The 21,528-nt window shown below is 41.3% G+C and overlaps 1 protein-coding gene across 4 annotated transcripts in view; it reads right to left on the bottom strand.

Moving 5' to 3' along the window:
• Positions 1-780: 780 nt before the first annotated feature.
• GORASP2 (golgi reassembly stacking protein 2) overlaps positions 781-21,528 on the bottom strand; it is a 31,133-nt gene continuing 10,385 nt past the window's right edge. Inside the window, exons 2-10 of one of the 4 annotated variants that reach the window (XM_075933609.2) lie at positions 19,675-19,755; positions 16,533-16,736; positions 13,287-13,373; positions 11,672-11,802; positions 10,012-10,144; positions 9,765-9,888; positions 8,632-8,718; positions 5,326-5,409; positions 781-1,828 (exon numbers count right to left, since the gene is read on the bottom strand). In XM_075933609.2, the coding sequence (XP_075789724.1) occupies positions 1,506-1,828; positions 5,326-5,409; positions 8,632-8,718; positions 9,765-9,888; positions 10,012-10,144; positions 11,672-11,802; positions 13,287-13,373; positions 16,533-16,736; positions 19,675-19,755 (1,254 nt within the window). In that variant the 3' untranslated portion in view covers positions 781-1,505. Of the gene's footprint in view, positions 1,829-5,325; positions 5,428-8,631; positions 8,719-9,764; positions 9,889-10,011; positions 10,145-11,671; positions 11,803-13,286; positions 13,374-16,532; positions 16,756-19,674; positions 19,756-21,528 lie in introns of those variants that run through there. The other 3 variants (XM_075933608.2, XM_075933607.2, XM_075933610.2) reach the window with 3 other exon arrangements.

The following is a 21,528-nucleotide window of genomic DNA, read 5'->3' as shown; positions in this document are numbered from 1 at the left end:
CTGCTGCAAAGGTGGGTTTGAGTGTACTTAGTGAAAACACAAAATCAACCTGGCTTGTGACCATTAAGGAGCCCACAGTGTCAACTGGCAAAGGGTTTACTTAGCTGTACCAGCAATTCTTATCAGGCCTGATGACACTACTTGCATGATATTCTTTATTGATAAATACTATGAAAGTCTAATAAAAGGTAGCCATAGTGATCTTTCAGCTGGATTTAGGGTGCATCTATTTTTAACCTGCACAGCAGAGAGAAAGTGGGCATGCTTAAGCACCAGCATGTCTTCTCTTGCTGGTGATTGGGAGGGTATAAATAGGGTGATTCTTAGTCCTGAGCACCTTGACTAGATCAGGAAGAGTTTCAATGTGGGCTGTTAAGTGCAAATCAGGCAACATAAGATTTAGAACCACCTTTGAGGAAACTGATTAACTTCGTGTTTAACTTGCTATGTGATGGTGACAGCTGAGATGTTTGCACTTTAACAGAGGGTGAAGCAGCCCTGCTACATTTTGTAAAGCACTTTATTGATGTAAAAGGCGACACCAACCCCTTCATCCTGAGCAGCACCTGAAATGCAAGCCTGTGTCATAAATATCATTTTGTGATGATTTGCCAGTGCTAAATGCACTAAGTACTAGTCTTGTCTTCCATTCACATATGTAACTTGTTTGTCTCCTTTTTCTGTAAAGAGGAAGGATTATTTCCTCTAGGTGGAAAAATGAGTCACTAAAAAGTGAACAGAAAGTTATCACATCTTACACACAGAACACAAATATTGTGCTTTTTTGGTCACAGAATAAAATTCCAGGAATTTATTGCCATATGATGTTTTCCTCTTTGTATCTTATCTTACAATAGTCAAAGTGCCACCTTCTAGTTTAAAACTGTGCAACATTTTTCATTTTCTTCCAAAGATCATTTTACATGGGTGTGGTAAAGCAATCCAGCAGCAGCTACAAAATGTTGACTGAATATTTTCTTAAAAGTTTAAGATAGAGATCTGTATACAAATTGAATAAAAAGATGCTCAATTGACAGATCATTCAGTAACTTTAATAAAATATTTTTAGTTGGAAGTTTTGTAATGCTAAAATTTACAACTCAGACAAAAGTAAACACTCCCCCTCCTGACTGTAGTCACAAAGTTTCCATACTTGTAAAGAATAAGAAACATGGTATGCAATTGTCACATATAACCTGCTTCATTTCTAATAGAAGCAAAAGTTGGAAATCTTAAGCAAAGGGACTGGCAGCTTGTTAAACCTACAAGTTTGGCAGTGAGAAGTCTGTTTTACTACCATGATGCTTCTTTTTGGTTGTTTAAATACATTTTTATTCCCTCTCATTCAGCGCACTGTATAAATCCCATTTCCTTATTTATCCTCAGTGTTATTTACAGGACTCCTACAGATAAAGTACAAACTACTATGAAATTAATGGTAATTTGCATCTTCAAATATGCATCCCATAGCTAAATATACCAAGCCAATCAACAATGATTTGAAGTTACGATTCTGAAGTATGTACAGCTGTGACTGCAGATGTTTTTTCATTTACTGTTGCAGATTCATTTGATCTGTCATCAACAGGAATTGCCTTAGAAGTGGGAACAGCAGCATCCAAAGTGAGTGCAGAGTTTTGTTCTACACTTACAGTAGTGCTCGGGTCAACAGATAAGCTCCCTACTTGAGTAAAGGGGGGGAGCAGATCTGTAGGTGGAGTAGATGCCTCTGTGACCAAAGGAAATTGTGCAAGAAACTCAGGTGGCATTGAAAGAGGTGTTATTCCAGACAGATTTAGAGGTGGCAAGGGAGGAAGCGGTGGCAAACCTAGAAATAAAAAACATATATATGAGTGGTGTGTGATTTGCTGCCTTTTTTAGCAAAAGATTTCCCAGAATGCCATAAGACCAGTCTGATCTACTCTAGAACTGAGTCTGACAGGTTACTTGGCATTTGTCTGTTGTCCTAGTCACTATGGGATTTATTCTGCTCCTACTGAGTTCAATGGGCACATGATCCAGACTTTTAAGCAGCAATAACCCAGAAATAGTTTCAAAACTTTAAATATTTTGAAAGCCTAACTATAATGGAACTTGTATTGGCCTGCTGACATGTACAAGAGGCTGCTACCAGGCTTGAGACAATAGTACAAATATATATATTAAAAGTATTGACTAGATTTTTTCCAGAATATCCTGAATCTGGCCAATGCCCACAGAAACCTTCTTCAATTTAAGGTTCCAATTTATTCAATAATTGTATTCACTACCATGCCTTTAAAATTTAAATAATATTTGATACTTATGTAGCCTCTTCAACCTCCTTGCCTGGCACATACAAAATATGAACTATGCATTTATTTAACCCTCCCCTAAAAAACGCCTTTTAATTTTAGCACAAAGGAAAAGCTTTTGAAACCTTTATGTAACCATACATCTAATGGAGGGTAATTAGGAAACAACCCAAATCTACTGTAGGGAGGACTAGATTGATACATATTCCATGATTGACCAGAAGAGGGCACCATCCTATTGCAGCTTGGTGACCCAAGGCAATTAAGGAAGACTTGGTGACCCAAGGAAATTAAAAAAACAAAAGGGGGGGGGGAGGATAGAGGACAGTGCCATGACTAACTTATTTTGCACCTGAGGCAAGAATATAAATTGTTCCCCCTCCTGTTTATATATTATAGTAGTTATTTCACAGAAAAACTGAAAATACATTAATAATAAAACAACACTACATTTATTTCAGTTGGGGTGGGGGAAAGACACTAATCCCTAAACCACTCACCCCCCCACACTCTGGAACTGGGAGTTTCATAGGCAGGGGTCTGGGGGGCATACTCTGGACCTGGGAGTCTCTCAGGTGTTACAAAAATATTAGAAACATTATTCAAAAAAAACCAAGTAAAATTTAGTATTTTACCAAACAGTTTCACCTGTTAAATTAATGGGAGGGTTGAGCTTGCATTTGCTCTGCTAACTGTTATATCCTCAGAAATGTTGTGGCACCCCTCCCCCTCAGCACAGTACCAGCCCCTACCCCAGCCCCCTGCAGCTGCAAGCTGGCCAGGACTCTTCCCTGGCCGGTCAACACCAGCCGTGGGAACCCTGGCAGGGGCAGCTGGAAATCTCTCAACTGGATGCCCAGACACCTGGACCCCCACCCCCACCTACTTGAGCTGGACTCTGCTTCTTCTCTGTGTTCCCTAGCATTCTAACTTCTTTATTCACATGTCCAGGGATAGTTCCTTACTCCAGTGGTCACCAACCAATAGATCAGGATCTATTGGTAGATCTTGGAGCCTCTGACAGGAGATCCTGACTGGTTTGGCCAAGAGGCTATCAAGTGCCAGTTCTTCAGCTGCCCCCCCCCCCCAATCACTGCTGCACACCTCCTGCCCTTTGCCTGGGAGCTTCCCCCTGCCCCTCCCCAGGAACCTCCTGCTTGTGGTACAGAGCAGGGAAGGGAGAGGAGGGGCGCTGATGTCAGGGTGCCCCTTCTTTCACCTTGTATTCTATCCCCACACAATGGGGAGAAGGGGACAACAGGGCCTGGGATGGAAGGAATTTGCTGGCTGCTTTTGTGAGTTGTGCAGGGCCAGGGCCGGGGCGAGCCTGTCTTAGCCCCCTGCACCACCACCCAGGAGCCACCTGTGACAAGCAGTGTTCAGCTGGAGCCAGCGCCAAACCCCTGCCCCAGTCACGTACTCCTTCCTACACTCCAAGCCCCTGACCTAGCCCTGAGCCCCTCCAGACTCAAACACTCTTACAGACCCTGCACCCTGAACCCCCTCCTGCAGCCCAACTCCCTGCCCCAGGCTCAGCTCAGAGCCCCCTCACACTCCAAATCCCTTAGCCCAAGACCAGAGCCTGTGTCCCAACTCGCTGCCCCTTCCTGGTGAAAGGGAGGGAGAATGGGAGGTCGGAGTAAGCAGGGGAGGGCCTCAGAGAAGGGGCACAAAGGAGGTGGGGCAAGGGCATTTGGGTTTGAGGTGGATCCTGGATTGCACTGAAAGTGATCTCATGCTTAAAAAGGTTGGAGACCCCTGCCTTACTCTTCTCTGGGTCACTGAAATGGTATTCAATTCAACTGATAATAATTAGCTTAACTGCCTGAAGGTTGTTAAACCAATTAAGTTGAGTACCACTTCAGGTGAATGGCTCCTTAAGACTAAGCCAGCTGTGGAGCTGACCAGAGGGGACCTTTTCAAATGTGTGAATGGCTCCTTAGGAGCACCACATGGGGAGACACTTGGCAACCCTTTTGAAATGTAATGGTGACCCATATTTGGATCTGCACCCATAGGTTGGGAAACCCTGCTCTACATGAACTGACCCAGCAGTTCCCAACCACTGGTGTGCAGACCAGTGACTGGCTGCAAACGGCTGCTTGCCAGGCTGTGGCACACTGCCAGGCCATGTCCCCAACTGCTAATTGAGCCCCACCCACTGGGGAGCATAGTTCTCTGTAAGAGGTGCATGCCTATACATGCACAAAACATTCTCCACCCTCCCCACTTCCCCATGCAGCAGCACAGTGAATGGTGCAGCAGGCGGCTGCCCCAGTGTGCTGTGACTGGAGCCAGGGATGTGGTTCCTGTTCCAGATTCAGAAGCTATTATGCGGCCCAGCTGGTGGGGCCCCATGGAGGGCAGCTGCAGCAAAGGAGAAGCTCCTGGTCACCCCCACGCCAGTCTTCCACCCCGTGATCCCCTTCTCTCTCCCACACTTGTGCTGCCAGGAAGCTCTCTCCTCCCTTCCCGCCAGGTTGGGAGCCTCTCTTTGGCCTCCAGCTGCTCCCAGCCCAGTCAGAGCGCGCGCACATGCACGCGCACGCCCTTGCCACCACCATTCAGCCTCACTGAGCTCTGGGAACTGGCTTGGGGACCTGCTGGTGGGGCAGCCAGGGCTGAGCAGGGGCTGTCTCCACCCAGGCAGCTGAAGCAGGGTGAGGGGACAAGGTGAGAGAAGCTTTCAGCCCAGCCTCTCCCTAGCTTGGTCCCCTCTTTCACTTGTGCTCCTCGCCCCTTCTTTCCTTTCCCTTCTCTTCTTCTCCATCTTTCCCCAGGGTTCCCTTATTGGGTGTGTGCAGATGCAATGTAAGATGTGATCACTTAAAATTACCATAATGAATTTGCAAATGTTTCTATACCGGTTCTCCAAAAGTTTGCCGGTCCACGGTATAAAAAAGGTTGGGAACCACTGAACCAACTAACAGAGCACAACTTGGAAATAGTAATGAAGGGTGATATCAAGGAAATACTATGGTGTAAGGTCTTCAGAAACCAGTTACTATAATATTTACATTTGCAGACATACCGGGATGTATGATTTCTGATAATCCAGCACCAGGAATGATGTGTGGAGCAGGTAAATTCAGACTGGTCAGGTTAGGAAGTCCAGCTGGTAATGAAATCAGACCTTTTTAAAACAAAACAAAACAAACACCTCAATTTCAAGAGCTATATACAGCCAGTTGAAAAACTATTCCAGATAGAACTTACTCACACTACATTTCAACTTGGTAATTCTCCTTACAAATGGGAAAGTGAACAAGCCTCTTTTAATCTTAAAAACCCTGTGATGAAAGGGATTTAAATTAGATGCAATACGGATACGACCTCCCTAGTCCAGCACCTTCAGGACTTCAATGGTCCTGAACTATGGTGTTTGCCGAACCAGGGGAGGTCAAGGCTCCCCTCCCAGCTGTCAATCCTGGTCCCTGCCAGCCCTGCTGGCTCCAGTCCTGCCAGGGCTGTGCTTCCATTGGGGATGGAGCTGTGCTCTTCACTGTATTGAAGATGCCAGGCCCTGCTGTCTCTGGCTAGGGCTGTGCTCCTGGGTGCCAACCCTGCTGCCGGGGGCCCACGTGGGGCTACATTCCCTAACACCAGCCCCAGCCTACTCTCCACCACCAGAGCTGCGGTCCCCACTGCCAGCACAGCCAGAGCTCTGTGATCTAGCAATATCCATGGTCTGGTTGCTAGACCAGCAGTCCCAGATTTTAGAAGTTTAACCTGTAGTTGCAAGAGGAAGGGCTAGATTTTTTACCCATTTCTCAGCAAATTCTATTTTATTCCTAGGAATAAAAACCTTCCTCACTGAATTCTATTATAATCAAGTTTTAGGTTTAAAAAAAATACAGAAGTGGATAAATTATGTTTATCATAGTAAGAATCTTCCATAAGATTAGCAATAATGAAAAGGAAGGACAAGTTTGTTTGTTTTTAAAGTGACAAACAGAAATAGGATAAAACAACAGGAAAATCAAGGCTAAACAAAACAGGTGTTAGTTTTTTACACAAAGAAAAAGACTATGGCTAAGGACAAAAATAAGCAGAAATAAGGTCAAGTTCTAAAGAAATATGCAAAATTAAGCATGAGTTATAAAAATGTATGGAATTAAGATGGCATGTGCCTGTCATTGTGATCACCCGAATATCCTGTTTCCTCCCGCACTTTTTTAAAAAAAATAAACTGAAGCCTTTATGGGACTGGGGCCACCTCTTCCATTTAAAACGAGTAATACTGAAATAAACCTTTCATGTCACAACAAACAGAATACTGCAAAATCAGATCCAACAATGTTTTTATTTAAAAACAAAAAACATCAGATTCAAAACAGTACCAGCCCCAAAAATTGTTCAGATTAATAAGTAGATCAGTAATAAAATAATGGCAGACTGATTCACAGAGAGAGCTTGTCTTTAGACTGAAAGCTAAGACTAGTATGAATATTTTTTCCAGGAAACTTAACGGTACACAGAAGCCAAGCTGTAGCTAACTAAAAAGGCTTTAAATGTCCTAAATTTACAGTTTCACTACTACAAGCATAAAAGTAATGAACAGTTTTCCTGGGGATTTCAAAGCAACATTCATAGTGCTCAGAGTTGGCAGGGAAGTACTCCCACTTTCATGAAAGCAAACTTCTTTGTGGGTTGACATTTCAACTTTGTGGTACAAGAATCAAGAATTTCCTGACATTACCATTGCGTCCACACACTTAGCTCTACTATATTTTCTTTCCACCCTGGGAAATCTGCCTCCAAGAATTGTGTTAAGAAAACATCATATTAACATTCAAAGTACATAAGTAATCCTATGTATCCTGTACCAGTTAGTAGGAAATAGACAGAAATTCTATATAAGATGTGCATTGTCTTTCAAACCTACAATAGAATGATTGTGGCATATGAAGATTCAGCATTTAATTAATTTCTGAACAAACATTCTTGCTACCCACTTTGTGAATACCATACCAGTCTAAAATAGATTTTGGAAACTGAGCTTGTGCAATACAGGAACTCTACACAGTTTATCATCACTAAACATTTAATAGGCTATCTATACTGCTGTAAGCTAAACTGATCCAAATGCAGAAACAGATGGCTACCACCCATGGCTCTAGATTGATGAGCTTATGATAAACTATGTGCAGAGTAATGGTATGAATACTGAATGTAACTTCACTAACCATACAAAATAGTGCAGTTAAAGTGTCAAAAATCATAATTTGATCAAACACATCTGACACCCACGCCACTAAAGCAGAGCAATCATAGAAGAGCTTATACCCACACCCATATATTTGCTTCTGTCCAAAACGGAAAGCCTCTCTGAGCTGTAGGGTAGATGTCTCCTTTCTGGAGGAAGGCCTCATGCCTTGCCCCTCTTCCTGAAATATACCCAAGGCAGTCATACAGCAGTGTATGTGGTGGGAGAAATGAAATCTGCTGAAGGCAGGTTCCATCTCCACTAGCTATTTAGTGGCCATCTAAATATTCCAAGAAAGGTGACCCCCTCAGGTTTCAGGTCTTGCACAAACTAGTCTTATGCTACCTCCAAATGTACTGAGCATTGACCAAAAAGTTCAGCATCTGAAAGATGGATTCAAAGCACAGGGAAATATTAAGAATTAAAATGTATATAGTGTGATTTTAGTGTAAAAATATTCAAAGGATGTAAAATGTCAGGGGGAGGAGAGAAGAGAGAATCATTTACAGGTTCATGACATGGGGGTATAATTAAGAATGAGAAGAAGTTAAGATTATAGATGCAAAAAGTTGGCAATGGGCCCTTTCATCTGTTAACCAGTTAACCCCTTAAACGGGATTTTACATCCCTAGTTATGATAGGTATCCTTAGGGATATAAGAGTCTAACAGGTTAACCAGTTAACCAATAAACTAATGCACATTAGTTCCTGTTAACATTTAAACTGTAACTCTGCTAGGGAGCCTGCCTTAAAACTCTGTTCCACTTTTCCAGAAGGTCAACATTTTTAGAAAAAACTTAATTACATTATCAAGCAGAACACATGTACCTCGTCCTTCCTCATCCTCTCTCCTTCCTACTAGATGTCAGTCTCATTGGTCCCATCACATCTAAAATATTATTAACAGTGTGCAAGGCAAGGCCACATTTTTTTCTTGTTATGAGTCTAGTACATTTATCAGTGCTGAAGAAAAACTATGTTTTAAGTGAGCAGCAAGTATGGTTTATCCGGGGTGGGCAATAATTTGAGAAGGGGAAGCCACATCACAAAGTTTTGAAGTGGCCCTGGACTCCAATCATGAGTTATTTTGTTTCTAAAACATTTGAGTTTGCTCAAGTTTTCAATACTCACCTGGTAACGTAGATGCTGGGTTAACTGGTGGCACTGCGCTGAGGGACTGATTTACTGCTGTGGGCAATAATGGTACTGTTGGTACACCTAATAAAAGATACATGAAAGTATCATTTCAAATATGTCCAAGCATGCAACATTTCAACCCTCTTCCTCACAAATATTGTCAAAGGAGAGCTTTTAGATAGGGCCCTACCAAATTCACAATCCATTCTGGTTACTTTCACGGTCATAAGATTTTAAAAATAATACATTTAATTATTTCAGCATTTTAAATCTGAAATTTCACAGTGCTGTAAGTGTAGGGGTACTGACCCCCAAAATGAGTTGGGGGGATAGTTGTAAGGTTATTATGGGGGGGGGGGGGAGGTTATGGTACTGATACCCTTACTTTTGGGTTGTTGTTGGTGATGGTGACTTCAGGACTGGGCAGCAGGAGGAAGCAGCTGCTTGCTGGGATCCCAGCTCTGACAGCAGAGTTGCAGCCAGCAGCACCACAGAAGGGTGGCATGGTATGGTATTACCAAACTTACTTCTGCACTGTTGCTGGCAGGGTGCTGCCACACTCTGGTCTCTGAGCTCTGAAAACAGTTTGGAAGTAAGGGTGACAATATCGTGACCCTCCCCCCCCTTCCTCCTGTAGCTCTTTTAGGTTGGGATCCTGAATTTTACAAATGTCAGTCTCCCCTGTGAAATCTGTACAGTATAGGGTAAGAAGCGCATAAGAGACCAGATTTCACAGTCTGAGATCTGTTTTTTCCTGGCCATGAATTTGGCAGGGACCTACTTATAGAGATTCAGTGTTTATGCATTAGTATTTTATTGTAAGTCATTTTATGCCAGGTTTATAAGAATGTTTTGCTATCAATAATTCTGAACCCTCGTGTTAGCAGTTTGGAGACTCTTGCCCTACCGTTAAAGTACATTTTACCGTTGGACTATGAAGTGAAATGTACTAAGCCCTGGTTTTTGAGAAATGGTTTTGGGAGAGGCAAAGTGAATAAGTATACTCTGGAAATCATATGCATTTTCTACAAACATGTTTTTCTCTTTGTGAAATGAACTGATAAATCCATCTTTCTGAATTACAGAAATCAATGCACTTCAAAAGTGAGTTTTTAAAAAATACATACCTGTACTTAGAACACTACTGACAGGTGTAGGGGTTGAATTAATGGACAATCCTGAGAGGCTCTGTTCAATTCCTGCTGTTCCAGGCGGTAAGGTGGATGGGGGATTAACTGAAGACAGCTGAACCTTACAAAAATGAGAAGTTAGTGTTAACAGTTTTGTTTTCATTAAAATCCAGAAAAATGAAAAACAACAAAGTTAGTTTCTTCAGTTATGATTTTATCAAGCTATGAAAAAATTACAACTTACCTCTGTAAATCCATCTTTCAGTGGACTGATGGGTGCACTATGCAATTGCCCAGGGAGAGAAATTTTCTTTCCTTCTTCAAATGGACGTGTAGGTATCCGATGCAAATACCCATAGCCAATGCCACATCCTAAGCTTTTAAAATATGAACATATAAAGGTGAGACAGAGACAGATCAGTCTGATCTTGATACATGCATAAAATCATGACAACCATGGACCCTACACTGAACAATTCTCTATAACAGTGTTTCCCAAATGGTGCTCTGCGGAACCCTGGGGTTCCGCGAAGTGAAAGTAAGGGTTCCGAGAGAACCTGAATGCTCCCCCGCCCTTAAGGAGACAGAGAGGAGCCCAGCGGGCAAAGACTCTAGCTCTCCGCTGGGCTTTCAGACATCTCCCCGTCCCCTGCTGCCGCTCTGGTTTTACCAGGGGACCTAGCAGCAGCAACAGCTGCTGGTCCCGCTTCTCCCCAATCAACCCAAGATTCCTCTCCCCCCGCTGCCTCCTGCTACCACTCTGCTTTTACCAAGGAATCTAGCGGCCTTCCATGTGCTTGGGTGGTGGGGTGTTTTTTTTGCTCAACAAACTTTTTCCCTGTCTGTAGGGGTTCCTTAAAATTTTTCCAAGTTGAAAAGGGTTCTGTGATTTAAATAAATAAATAAATTAAAAAAAAAAAAAAGGGAAACACCGCTCTATAATATGGAAAGGACTCAGTTCTTGGATTCCCAAAAAACACAATAATTACAGCAAGACAGAAGTGTGTCCATAAAAGAGCTATAGGCGCTCGCAGAAGAGACTTATTAGATGAGTCTGTTTCTTTGCAACTAAAGGACTACTTCCTCTTACGGTATTTTTTTCCCCAAGGGCTTCCTTTGAGTAGTTGTCACTTAAAACTGGATTAATGAGGCTTCTATAACTTCTTTTGGAGAATTAGTGTACAAAATACCACAAGCAAATAGCTATTAGAAAACATAGCGCAATATCTTCAACTGGGTCAAGATTTCACAACGAATCTCAAAATAGAACTAAAGCCTTGTAAATCATTGTGTGTCCATTGTTACACTGAAAAGTACTCAAGTACACACTATCATTTTTCTGTGGAAACACACTCACTAGCAGATTATACTTATTACTTTGAACTTCTATAACCCCTTTTAGCCACTAGTATCACTACTGAATACTTCTGGTGTTGTAAAGATTTAACAATTATTAGAAACATAGCTAAGTCTCAATCACATCCTGTTTAAGAGATATACAGATAGGGAAATAAAGTACAGAACTTAGTTACGCCCAAAATCAGAGTAAATCAGAGACAGCTGAAAATAAAACCCAGGAACATTTACTGCAGTCTTCTGTTGTATCTACTGCATGCTTTAGTTTAGCATACTGTGTGTATTAAGATTTCAAGTCTAATGCATTGAGCATCCATAAAGTTTTATTAACTTTTATTCCACTTAATTTGAGTTTAACTACAAAAATTGGCACTCTTACAAATTAATTTGTACGTAAATTATCACTGTACAGTTTCTTATTAATGCTAATACTCTGCATCAAGAATTATCTTCTCCTGTTTCTACAGCCTGAAGCACAGTGGGGTCCTATTCCTGAATGGGCAAGGTGCTGCTGCAAAACCACCATTTGATATGTTAAATCAGCTTACCTGCCTTCTCCACCCCATGCAGAATTTGGTGTAATAATCACCTCTCGACAATTATCTGTGTCTGTGTTGTATACATAAAGTTTTAAAGGTTTTCCTTCATGTGTTTCAATGAGGGAGAACAGATCTTCAGACTGAAAAAAAGACAAACATTGAACAGTTAATTTTGTAAAATAGTTTTTTTAATTCTAAGAACCAAAAACATGGAAATTGGAATCTCATCAGTTCCAATACAGAACCAGCAGTGCCTGGCATCTCTAAGATACTTACTGAAAGACAGGAGCCTTCGTATATGTAACAAATTTCATTACACCCTACAGAAAATATTTTATCTACATTTTCAGATTGGCATCTCAGTTTTTCAAACTACTATATTTGGGATGATTTTTTTAAATTTGAAATCTGAAAGTTTAAATCATGTTTAATTCCTAATAAATCTTTCAAATTATTTTAAAAAATTACTAGGGGGCTTCATCCCCTGCTCACTACACTCACCAACCCTCCCTCTTTCTGGGGGTAGGTGTGTGGCCAGAGGGCAGGGTGCAAGTGTCTAGCTGGGGGAAGAGGGCAGGAGTGGGCCTGGGGTCTTAGCGGAAGGAGTAAGGTGGCTGGGGGTGTGAAGTATCGGCAGAGGTGGTGAGTGGGTGGGATGGGGATGCAGAGTCTCAGCTTGTGGGGATGGGGGACACTTACTTGCTTTCGCATGGCTCCCTGCACCATAGCTCAGGCACCGCATACTGCTACTTTTTGAAATCTAGCTAATTTGTTTTGCATTAGATTGCTTGAGTTAATGCATTAGATTGCATTAGATTGCTATAATTAATGAAGAACTTTCATTTTTATGCCATTCTATAAGTTGAGAGTTTGGCCTCACCTGCACTGCTGGCTGTGTTCACTTTTGGTCACCCTACCTCCAAAGATGTAGCAGACATGGAGAGATTTGCAAGCCAGGCAGTGAAAATGAATACAGAGCCAGAAAGGTTGTGTGTGAAGACAGACTGAACAGATTGGGACTGCATCGTGCTGCCAGCAAACAGCCCCGTGGGGCATGCCAGTGATACAAATACCAATGAATAAGTAGGCACACATTGGAGGCTCAGATTGCAGAGAGGACCCGGCAGGGCTCGGATGAGGGTGGTGGGGAGAGGACCTGGCCACAACCTGGGAGGGGGAAGTGGAGTGTTGGGCTCAGATGGCAGAGGGGACCTGGCTCCAGCTGCTCCTCTCTGGTGGTGCAGCCTCCTGGGGCATGAAGTGGGAGCCAGAACTGCCCATGTCTGAAGGGTATGGTGCACAGACTGGCCACAGAAAGCGGCTATGGATGGAGGCAGAAGCAGTGGCATGTGGATACAGATAACGTGATGACATCATTTTGTCGTCCCACAGGAAATTTTTTTATATATAGAGAGATAAAACCAATCCCGTTATTATAATGAAGGCATTTTAAACACTAAAATTATATTTGTGTACTCAGAAATATAGACTTGCTGTGCCACAGCTCCTTCCACTAAGAGACAAAGAACTTCTATTAGCATAGGATTCTGAGAAAGCTGAGGTTAATGTAATGTAATCTTGCCCTGGTACTTTGCTTTGTAAATGAAACTCAAAATTATAATACCTCATTCATGACAGTATCTGCTCCGATGACATAGTCACTGTGTGGTCTAAGACCTGCTAGTGCAGCAGGAGAATTTGATTCAACTTCCTAGTTCCAAGATAAAAATATTACAAAAAGTTAAATACTCTCCAAATATTAGCCAAAAACAGAACAAGTAATAAGCCTTCCCCAAACTTTGAGTTTAAAGGAATTAAATGTAAAAATGTTCCAAATACTTATGCTACACTTAGTCTCAATTTTAACAAACAATAAGAAATTCAAAATTCCTGCAACATACAAATAAAAGATTTGATAAAATATCACATGCATCTCTAGTTTGTCAGTATTTTCCCATGCCACACAAAATGCTTTGACTCCAATCTTCAAGCTGGAGGATTTAATGGAGAGACCTCAATATTTATGCAAAAATTAGTATTAAGTACTGTATTATAATGTATTCTTACAATGTTAGGTCATTACAAACTTGGTTGCACTTTTATCGAATTTTAGGATGTAGCTACAACTATGCTATACTAGGATACTTGAGACGTTACCAGATACAAGCCAAGGGAGATACCATGTTTACGACCCTTGAACTACAGCCTGACACTGTGCAATTTGCTTATACTTTATGAATTGAAGGATGTGGCTGGGAAATATTTTACAGAAAATGTTACTTATAAAACATTTTCACTCAAAGAATAAAAAATTCTTAATTCTTTAGCTGGTTAGAGTACACGAGCCTCTTTCAGATGTGTATTCAACAAATAGTGTCTCTAAGGCAATCATCTAGTTTCAAATTCCTAATGCAGTTGTTACATGAATAAATGGTTACAGACCAGAAATGCAAGGTCAATACATACTCAATTACAGAGCTAAGAAACCATTTTAGAGTAGAAATTTATATTGATGCAGTATTTCAGCAACTCTACACCAAACAAGAATCACCTCTTCAAAGACAGGGAAAAAGGACAGGAATTTAGTAACTTTTCTAGTTTGAAAGCAAGGCGGAAGAGGTAATATCTTTCGGTAGACCAGGAGTGGGGAATCTTTTTTGGGCCAAACGCAGCTGACCACAGAAAATTCGTTTAAAAAAATCTTTACGAATAAGAGATTTTGAATTTAAAAAAAATTTCAATTCCTGTTCAACACTATGACACTGAAGTAGTATCTTGGAAATAGTTTTAAAAAAACCCAAACATCAAAGGTTATCTGAAATATTCTTACCATAGAAGAACCAAGCAATTAGAAGCATGCTACATATTCATTTAAAAGACTGAGTGTTCAGGAGCTGAAGGTGTCAACAAAACCAGCTCATGAAGCCAATGAATCAATACAAAAAGGACAGCAGTGAATTTAGTCCAACACAATCCTAAAAAAAGTGCACCCTGGCCTCCAGTAAAACTATTACAGGAGAAGAGTATGAGTCAGTCAGTCAGTCAGTCTCTCTCTCTCCTCTCCTCTTCCCCCCCCCCCCCACCACAAAGGTAAAATGTACAGCCTTGGGGGGGGGGGGGGGGGGGTCAAGGATATCCTGAAGACATCAACAAGGAAGTTAAAGCACTGCCCAAAGGGTTAGATTTAAAACTCATGCACAGATTTGATCGAAATATTGAAATGCTATTGTAACTTAAGGCATTAACAATTTCTCCTGCTAGCCCAACAGTTTAGGACAAAACTAAACATCATTTTAAATTTTGATTTAATATTCATATGTTAGTTGCCCTGTATTAACACAGCAGCTTAAAACAGCTTTAAGCAAGAGATTTAAAAACTTTTTACTTCCTGGACATGGGCACAGGTAAGTGAAGGCACTACCTTCCCAAAATTGCCTACACTACCCAGCTGCCCGGCTCCCTGGTGGCCAGGGAGGGGCTGGGGCACAGCAGCCCTGGCCCACAGCTGGGGGGGGGGGGGATTGGGCAGGGCTTGGCTGGGGGACAGGAAGGAAAAGAAGGTGATGAAGGGGGTATGGTCATGGAGGAAGGGGTTTGGTTTTGGATGGAGAGAGAGGGGCTTCAGCTGCCTTCCCCAGCTGGGCATTCACCTGGAGTTGGGTTAAGATTGCTTACTTTGCCCATTTATAAATCATTTTAGGTTATCCATATCCAGACATGAATCAACTGCCCTTAAGTCAATTATTTTGCCCATTTATAAACAGTTTTAGTCATTTAAAAATATGCTACACTGGACTCCCAACAATTTGGGGACATAATATGTTGATCTTAACTTTCCAAGAAAAAAAAAAACACTCTAAAAGTTGTTTTTGCTCAAAGACACAATCTGTGTGTAAAGCGTTCCACAAAAAGACATCAGAAGACACAACCAAAGTAATTGTTTAACATTCATATTTCTTTTCCTTTTTAAATAAAATAATGATATAGCAGATCACAAATGTAATACGAGCGAACAATGTGATGCAGTTTTGAAGAAAGCTAATTCTCTAGGATGAATTAACAGGAATGCTGCATAGAAGATACAGGAAAATAACTGTCCTGATCTACACAGTATTCATGAGGACCCAGAGGGAGTACTTTAAAAGGATATGAACAAATTGAATGAGAGCTACAAAATGATAAAAAGATTAGAAAACCTGAGCTATGAAGAAAGGTTAAAAATGCTGAGCATTTTTAGTCTTGAGAAAGGGTGATATGGGGGAGGGGGAGAAGAGACATAACCATCTTCAAATATATTTAGGGCTGTTATAAAGAAGATGGTTATTAATTGTTCTTCAGAATCACTGAAGGACGGACAAGCAAGAAGTAACTGGCTCAACCTGCAGTAAGGGAGATTTAGGTGATTATTAGAAAATCTTTCTAACTGTAAGAATAGTTAAATATTGGAATAAGTTACCATGACATGGGAGTGTCTGTCATTGAAGGTTTTTAAGAACAGGCCCGTCTGCCAGGAATGGTCTAAGTTACCTGGTCCTGCCTAAGGACAGCAAGATTTATGGGATGACATCTCAAAGTCCCTTCCAGTCCTATGTTTCTAACTGAGAGTTTGCTTACTAGTAACTACGTGACTAATAAGGTATGTAGAAGAATCCCTATGACTAAAAATAGTGAGGCTACCATTTCTTGTTTCTAGTCTACTTTTTGATAATTTTGGAGATACTTTACTTTGCACTCAATAATGAGCCTTCCCACCCCACTGCTACATGTTTTTAAATTATTTTCAGCTAAAAATTAAGAAGGGCAACATGATTAATTAAGTTGGAAGCAATGACTTTTTGCAGTAGAGAAATGTTTAAAAGATTATACGTACCAACACATGCCATACATTTTCATTGGCTCCATCAAAGCTGCAGAAACGAATACTTACTCCCAACAGACCCTGTCCACCCCACATATTACTGGGAGTTACTGATGTTTCTCTCAGTTCCAGCGTTTTGCTACTGTACACTAGCATTTTTACAGGCTTTTCAACACTTGCTTTCAACAGATCCTTCAGTGTGTCATTGTCTTTATTCTGGAAGTACACATAAATTCTGTAAAACAACATGATTTGTAACAAAAGAACTGTTCAAATTTATAGCACCAAATTTGCATTTCAAAGTGCCACACAGAGAACACAGAGATTAGGAAGTATTTATTAGATTTCTGTACAGTGGCTTTTTTATTTAAAATGTTCAATTCTTCTGAGTTTTCTATCAAGTAATGTTCTTAACTTCTATACTCACAGTAATAAATATACCTAAAGTTTTGCCTTGATTTTTAAACACACAAATCACACAAACATAACCAATTCAACGTTAAGGAAATTAATTCTTTGTGCTTTAATGTGATAAAAATCTGGCATTAGTAAGCTATGATTTGTCTTATGCAACACAGGTTGGACCTTCCTGGTCTGGCACTCTCAGAACACAAGTGGTCCTGAACTAGGTAATTTGCAGGACCAGCAGAGGTCAGGCCAATGAGCTTTCCAGGTGCTCCCTTCCTGGCTGCAGCCCCAGCCACTGGGCTATCCCTAGCATGCCTGCTGGTCTCTGCTGCCTCCAGCCCATTGGTGGGGCTCACTCCTTTATGGCCACTGACCCCTGTCTGGTTGGTGGGACTCCCTGCCCCTACAGCCAGGTTTCCCTACAGGCTTCTGCACCCTCTGTTCTCTCCTGCTGGCCTCAGTCTGGCCACAGCTGAGCTCCGCATCTCTGGCTGGCAGGACTCCCTGCCCCCCAGCTGGTGGGGCTCCAAACCCTGAAAGGCAGGGCTACCTGTCCCCCTTCCCCCAGATGCCAGCTTGCTCGCTGGGCTCCCTTGCCCCCAGGCCACTGGCCCTGCAGGCTGCCAGCCGCAGGCAACTTCTACAGCTTGGGCTCTCTGGTCCTGCAACACCTGTGGTCCTGCTGGACCATGGGTGCTGCTGGACCAGAGTGTCCCGGACCACAGAGGTTCAATCTGTACATAAAATTAACATGTCAAGCAATTATTATGCTTCCAACCATTTCTTATATGAAAGTCTTTAACTGTATGGTTAATGTACTGAACAAGCAAAACAAAAAGAGTAATAGGGACATTCAACATGATAGACAAATTTACGGTTTGTTCCAGAAGCATAGACTGATAACTTTTTCTAGACTTGTGAAAGTATACAAGCTTTTAAAATAGGCATTTTCTAGATAATGTTCCTATAGGATAGTAATATATATTTTTCTCACAACAAATGACTGACTGACCCAAACATATGTAAATAAAAAACATTTCCTATCATTCTGTTACGATATATCTCAAAATGAAACAATACATTCACACTACTGTGGCTCTTTTGGATAATGATGATCGCTAATTAGGCTCCAGAAGCACTGTGATTAAGTATCACTGCTATAAGATCTGAAACAACTGCACTAATTTTACATTAATTTGTTTATTCAAAAGACATATAGGATACTACTGAGCCCAAATCTAGCTCCAAATTTTAGCACTTAGTTGAAAAACGAAAGCACTGGAGTCCAAAATGACATGGCTTAACATAAATTGTTCTTAAAGTTTTGTGGAAAAACACTCTTCCACAATTAACAGGGTACTGCAAATGTCAATTCCATAGCCAAAATCTAGCCCTTCTTGATGTAAACAATAATCCAAATGTGCAAAGTAACTATTTACAACACAATGCTACCATATAATGTCCATTCCAAAATCAAGCCTTGTGGTTCAGAAGAATTTTAGAATATTTCCAGTTTACTTTGACTTCAGTTGCCTATTTTCTTTGCTTCCACTGGACCTATGTAAAATGCAACCAGAACTGCACTTTGAACATAGAAGCTCCTTGTTATTTCCCCCATAGATTTGGAAATCTTCTCTGCTAAAAAGCTTGTGTAGCTACAGTTACACTATCTTACATTATAAACAACGAAAGATAGGGCAGCTGTAGTAGGGCTACCTCTCTCCTTTTAGAAGTTCTGATCTTCAGTCACCTGCTATCACAAAGTCAGAGAGACACACCTACAGAGTTCTTCTTTAGTTATGGCACCAGGCCACCAGCATCATAAAAGTGCATAGGATTCACTTTAATGACTGCAGAATACACAAGAGCTCTTCTGTGGAAAGTTCCACTTGCACAGCATGTCCCATGAGAGGTGCCAGGATCATATTACAGATCTGGAAAAGTGAGTTCAGGCAGACCAAGTATTCCTATTTTCCTCCTAATTAAACTCTGCTCTGGCAGCAGAAACTCCATGTTTGAGGCATTTAGTTGAGATATGGCCAGGCCTTCCTCTTCTAGCCTGCCAAAATCCAGTGCCAAAGGGACTGTACTGTATGTTTCACCTCCTTTCCTCTCTGTAGATGACTCAGGCTCTATTAGAGTGGCAAGAGACCCTATTCTTGGGGGGTAAGGCGGTGGAAAAAGATAGATTGGATCACCGCATTCTTCTTCATTCCAGTACTATAACATTTGCATGTCAAGATACCAGAGTCCAGCAGCTTTGATCAGTGTGGATAAAAATCAATCTTTTCCAAAAACAAACAAAAAAAAATATGTTACAGGATTGGGAAAATAAGCTGTATTGTTGTTTAAATAAATATATGTTGATCGTTGTCTACTCTCCTGGGATGTACCAAAACTAGTGCAAAGGCTATATTTAGTTATAAATCAACAATGTTTATGTCAAACAACAAGAAAGCACCTTTTTTTTTGGAAAACAAATATAAATGGATGATTTAGATGGAGGCTTTCTACGTGGTGATTTAAATCAATCCACCTTTGTTTTGATCATGACAAATGCTGTTCTCCAGTTTAAGTTTGCTGAAAGTCATGCTACTGAGACTAATTTTTGAAGTATTTAGATTTATCAATTTAAATAAAACAATTCAAGTAAAATATGAACACAAAGTTTAGTAAAAATAGATTGTCAGCACAGAAATCTATAGCTTACATGCAACTGGACTTGTACAATATGCAATGAACTTACCAATCTTGAACCATTAATGGAAACAATAAAATCAAAGAATGGCTCCAGTCCAGCTCTATGTCCTGGTGAATTTTCTTGTACCTATCAAAAAATAAGTTTAACAGAGGGGGATTTAATGGAAAAATTACAATTCTATGGGTATTAAAATTTGTATTTTACAATTATTAACTTCTGTTATTGCAAACAATATAATTTTAGAAACCCCTGATGTATGAATTGATATATTTCTCAACACCCAAGTAGGGTAGTCGAGTCTCAACATCTGAACGGCCTTAAATGTTGGGAGGAAAAAAAATCTCAGTCTTAACAAAATACACCATTAATTTGTTGGGAAATCAGTTAAACAAAGAAGCTACTATTTTTCAGAAGCTGATTTTTATGCATCTGTTGCTGCAGATAAATATCCCTCGCTAACTGATAAGATTATGATTCAAAGCCCAACTTTATTCAATCCCAAGTTTTATAAAAACATTTAAAATTCATCTTTGGTTGTTCTGTTTTGGCACCACCAGGAGACAGACATCTCCACATCCTGAAATCTTAGAACAGTGGATCAGGACTTCAAAATTGGTTGTAATGATCCAATTTTACCAAGGCTGGTGTTAAGATTTGCTGGGATTTAGGGCTGGGGCCAAAGTCAAAAACCTTCAGCTTTGCCCGCATGCCCACCACAGTGGGGCTTGGGTTTTGGCCCTCTTACTTGAGGTAGGGTTTGTGCCAGCTCAGGCTTCAGTCCACCTTCCTGGAATTGTATTCTAATTTTGTTTGAAAGGAAGGAATCATGGTGCAAAGAAGCTTGAGAACCCATGGCAAAATGACCACAGTATGTCTTTAAGTGGGAGGTGGTGAAATCAGGCTTGCAAGGGATGAAGGAACAGAGCTTTACAGGCAGGACTGGGGTAGGGAGGCTCAGAAGCTGCTGCAAAACGGGGAGTGGGGTTAGACTACCTATACTGACACATTTCCAAGGACCAAAAGCACCAAGAAGTTGAAAAAAGGCAAACCCAATGGGAGAAGGCTCTTTATCCCAGGCCAGGCAGAGCAGCACTCATCCCTCCTCCCTCTGAAGGGAAAGACCAGGTTTCATCAGGACCTACTATGGGTATCACACTAGTCAGGCAGAAGCTGATGCTCAAGGGGAGCCTGCCCCCCCCCCTCACCCCCCCCCCAACCACTCGCTGCCTCTAATAAGCAGGAAGCTTTGCAGGAGCCAGCATATATGGAGAGCTGTCTTAGAAGTCAGCTCCTTGCCTTATTGGCTCCTGCTATTCTCCACTGCCCCGCTGCCTCTGATGGTGGGGAGGGGAAAGGAGGGAAGGAGTGTGTATCATTGATAGGATTAACCAATAAAACCAGTCTTATTGGTTAATCATGTAATTGATGACTACATGGAGCTTTGTCAGCCAGGATTCAATAGAGGAAATAAGCTCAGGGGAGCAAGCAGGCCGGCAAAAACAAAGGTAATTAACTTATCAGGAGGTATGTAGGTAGGAGCTGGCTGTGAGAGCGATGTGCATGGGAACCACTGGATGCATTTCTGGGCCCAGGATTGGGCTCAAATTTTCTGCTTTCTCCACCTCTCCTGCGCAGAACTGCATTTAAATGCATTGTACTCTGAGCCCACCTCAGAATGCCAATAAGCTCACTTTCTCACTCCAGACTATAATCACTGCTCATTTTATTGCAGGCTTAGTCCTTGTCCTCACAGGATAGAAAAAGCATGCACTTTACCTTGAGGTAACCAAAATGCATGAGCTATCCCAATGTAAGAGTCACAGTGAAGCCAAGGAACTTCGGTTTTTCCGTACATTAAACTAGGTGGAGTCAGAATAATACCCACATCTGGAGTTATAT

Source organism: Pelodiscus sinensis, chromosome 7 (assembly GCF_052426305.1).
Source record: "Pelodiscus sinensis isolate ZL-2025 chromosome 7, ASM5242630v1, whole genome shotgun sequence".
In the NCBI taxonomy this organism is placed as follows: Eukaryota; Metazoa; Chordata; order Testudines; family Trionychidae; genus Pelodiscus; species Pelodiscus sinensis.
Note: the sequence above shows the minus strand (reverse complement) of the source record. Positions and strands in the feature narration are given on the sequence as shown.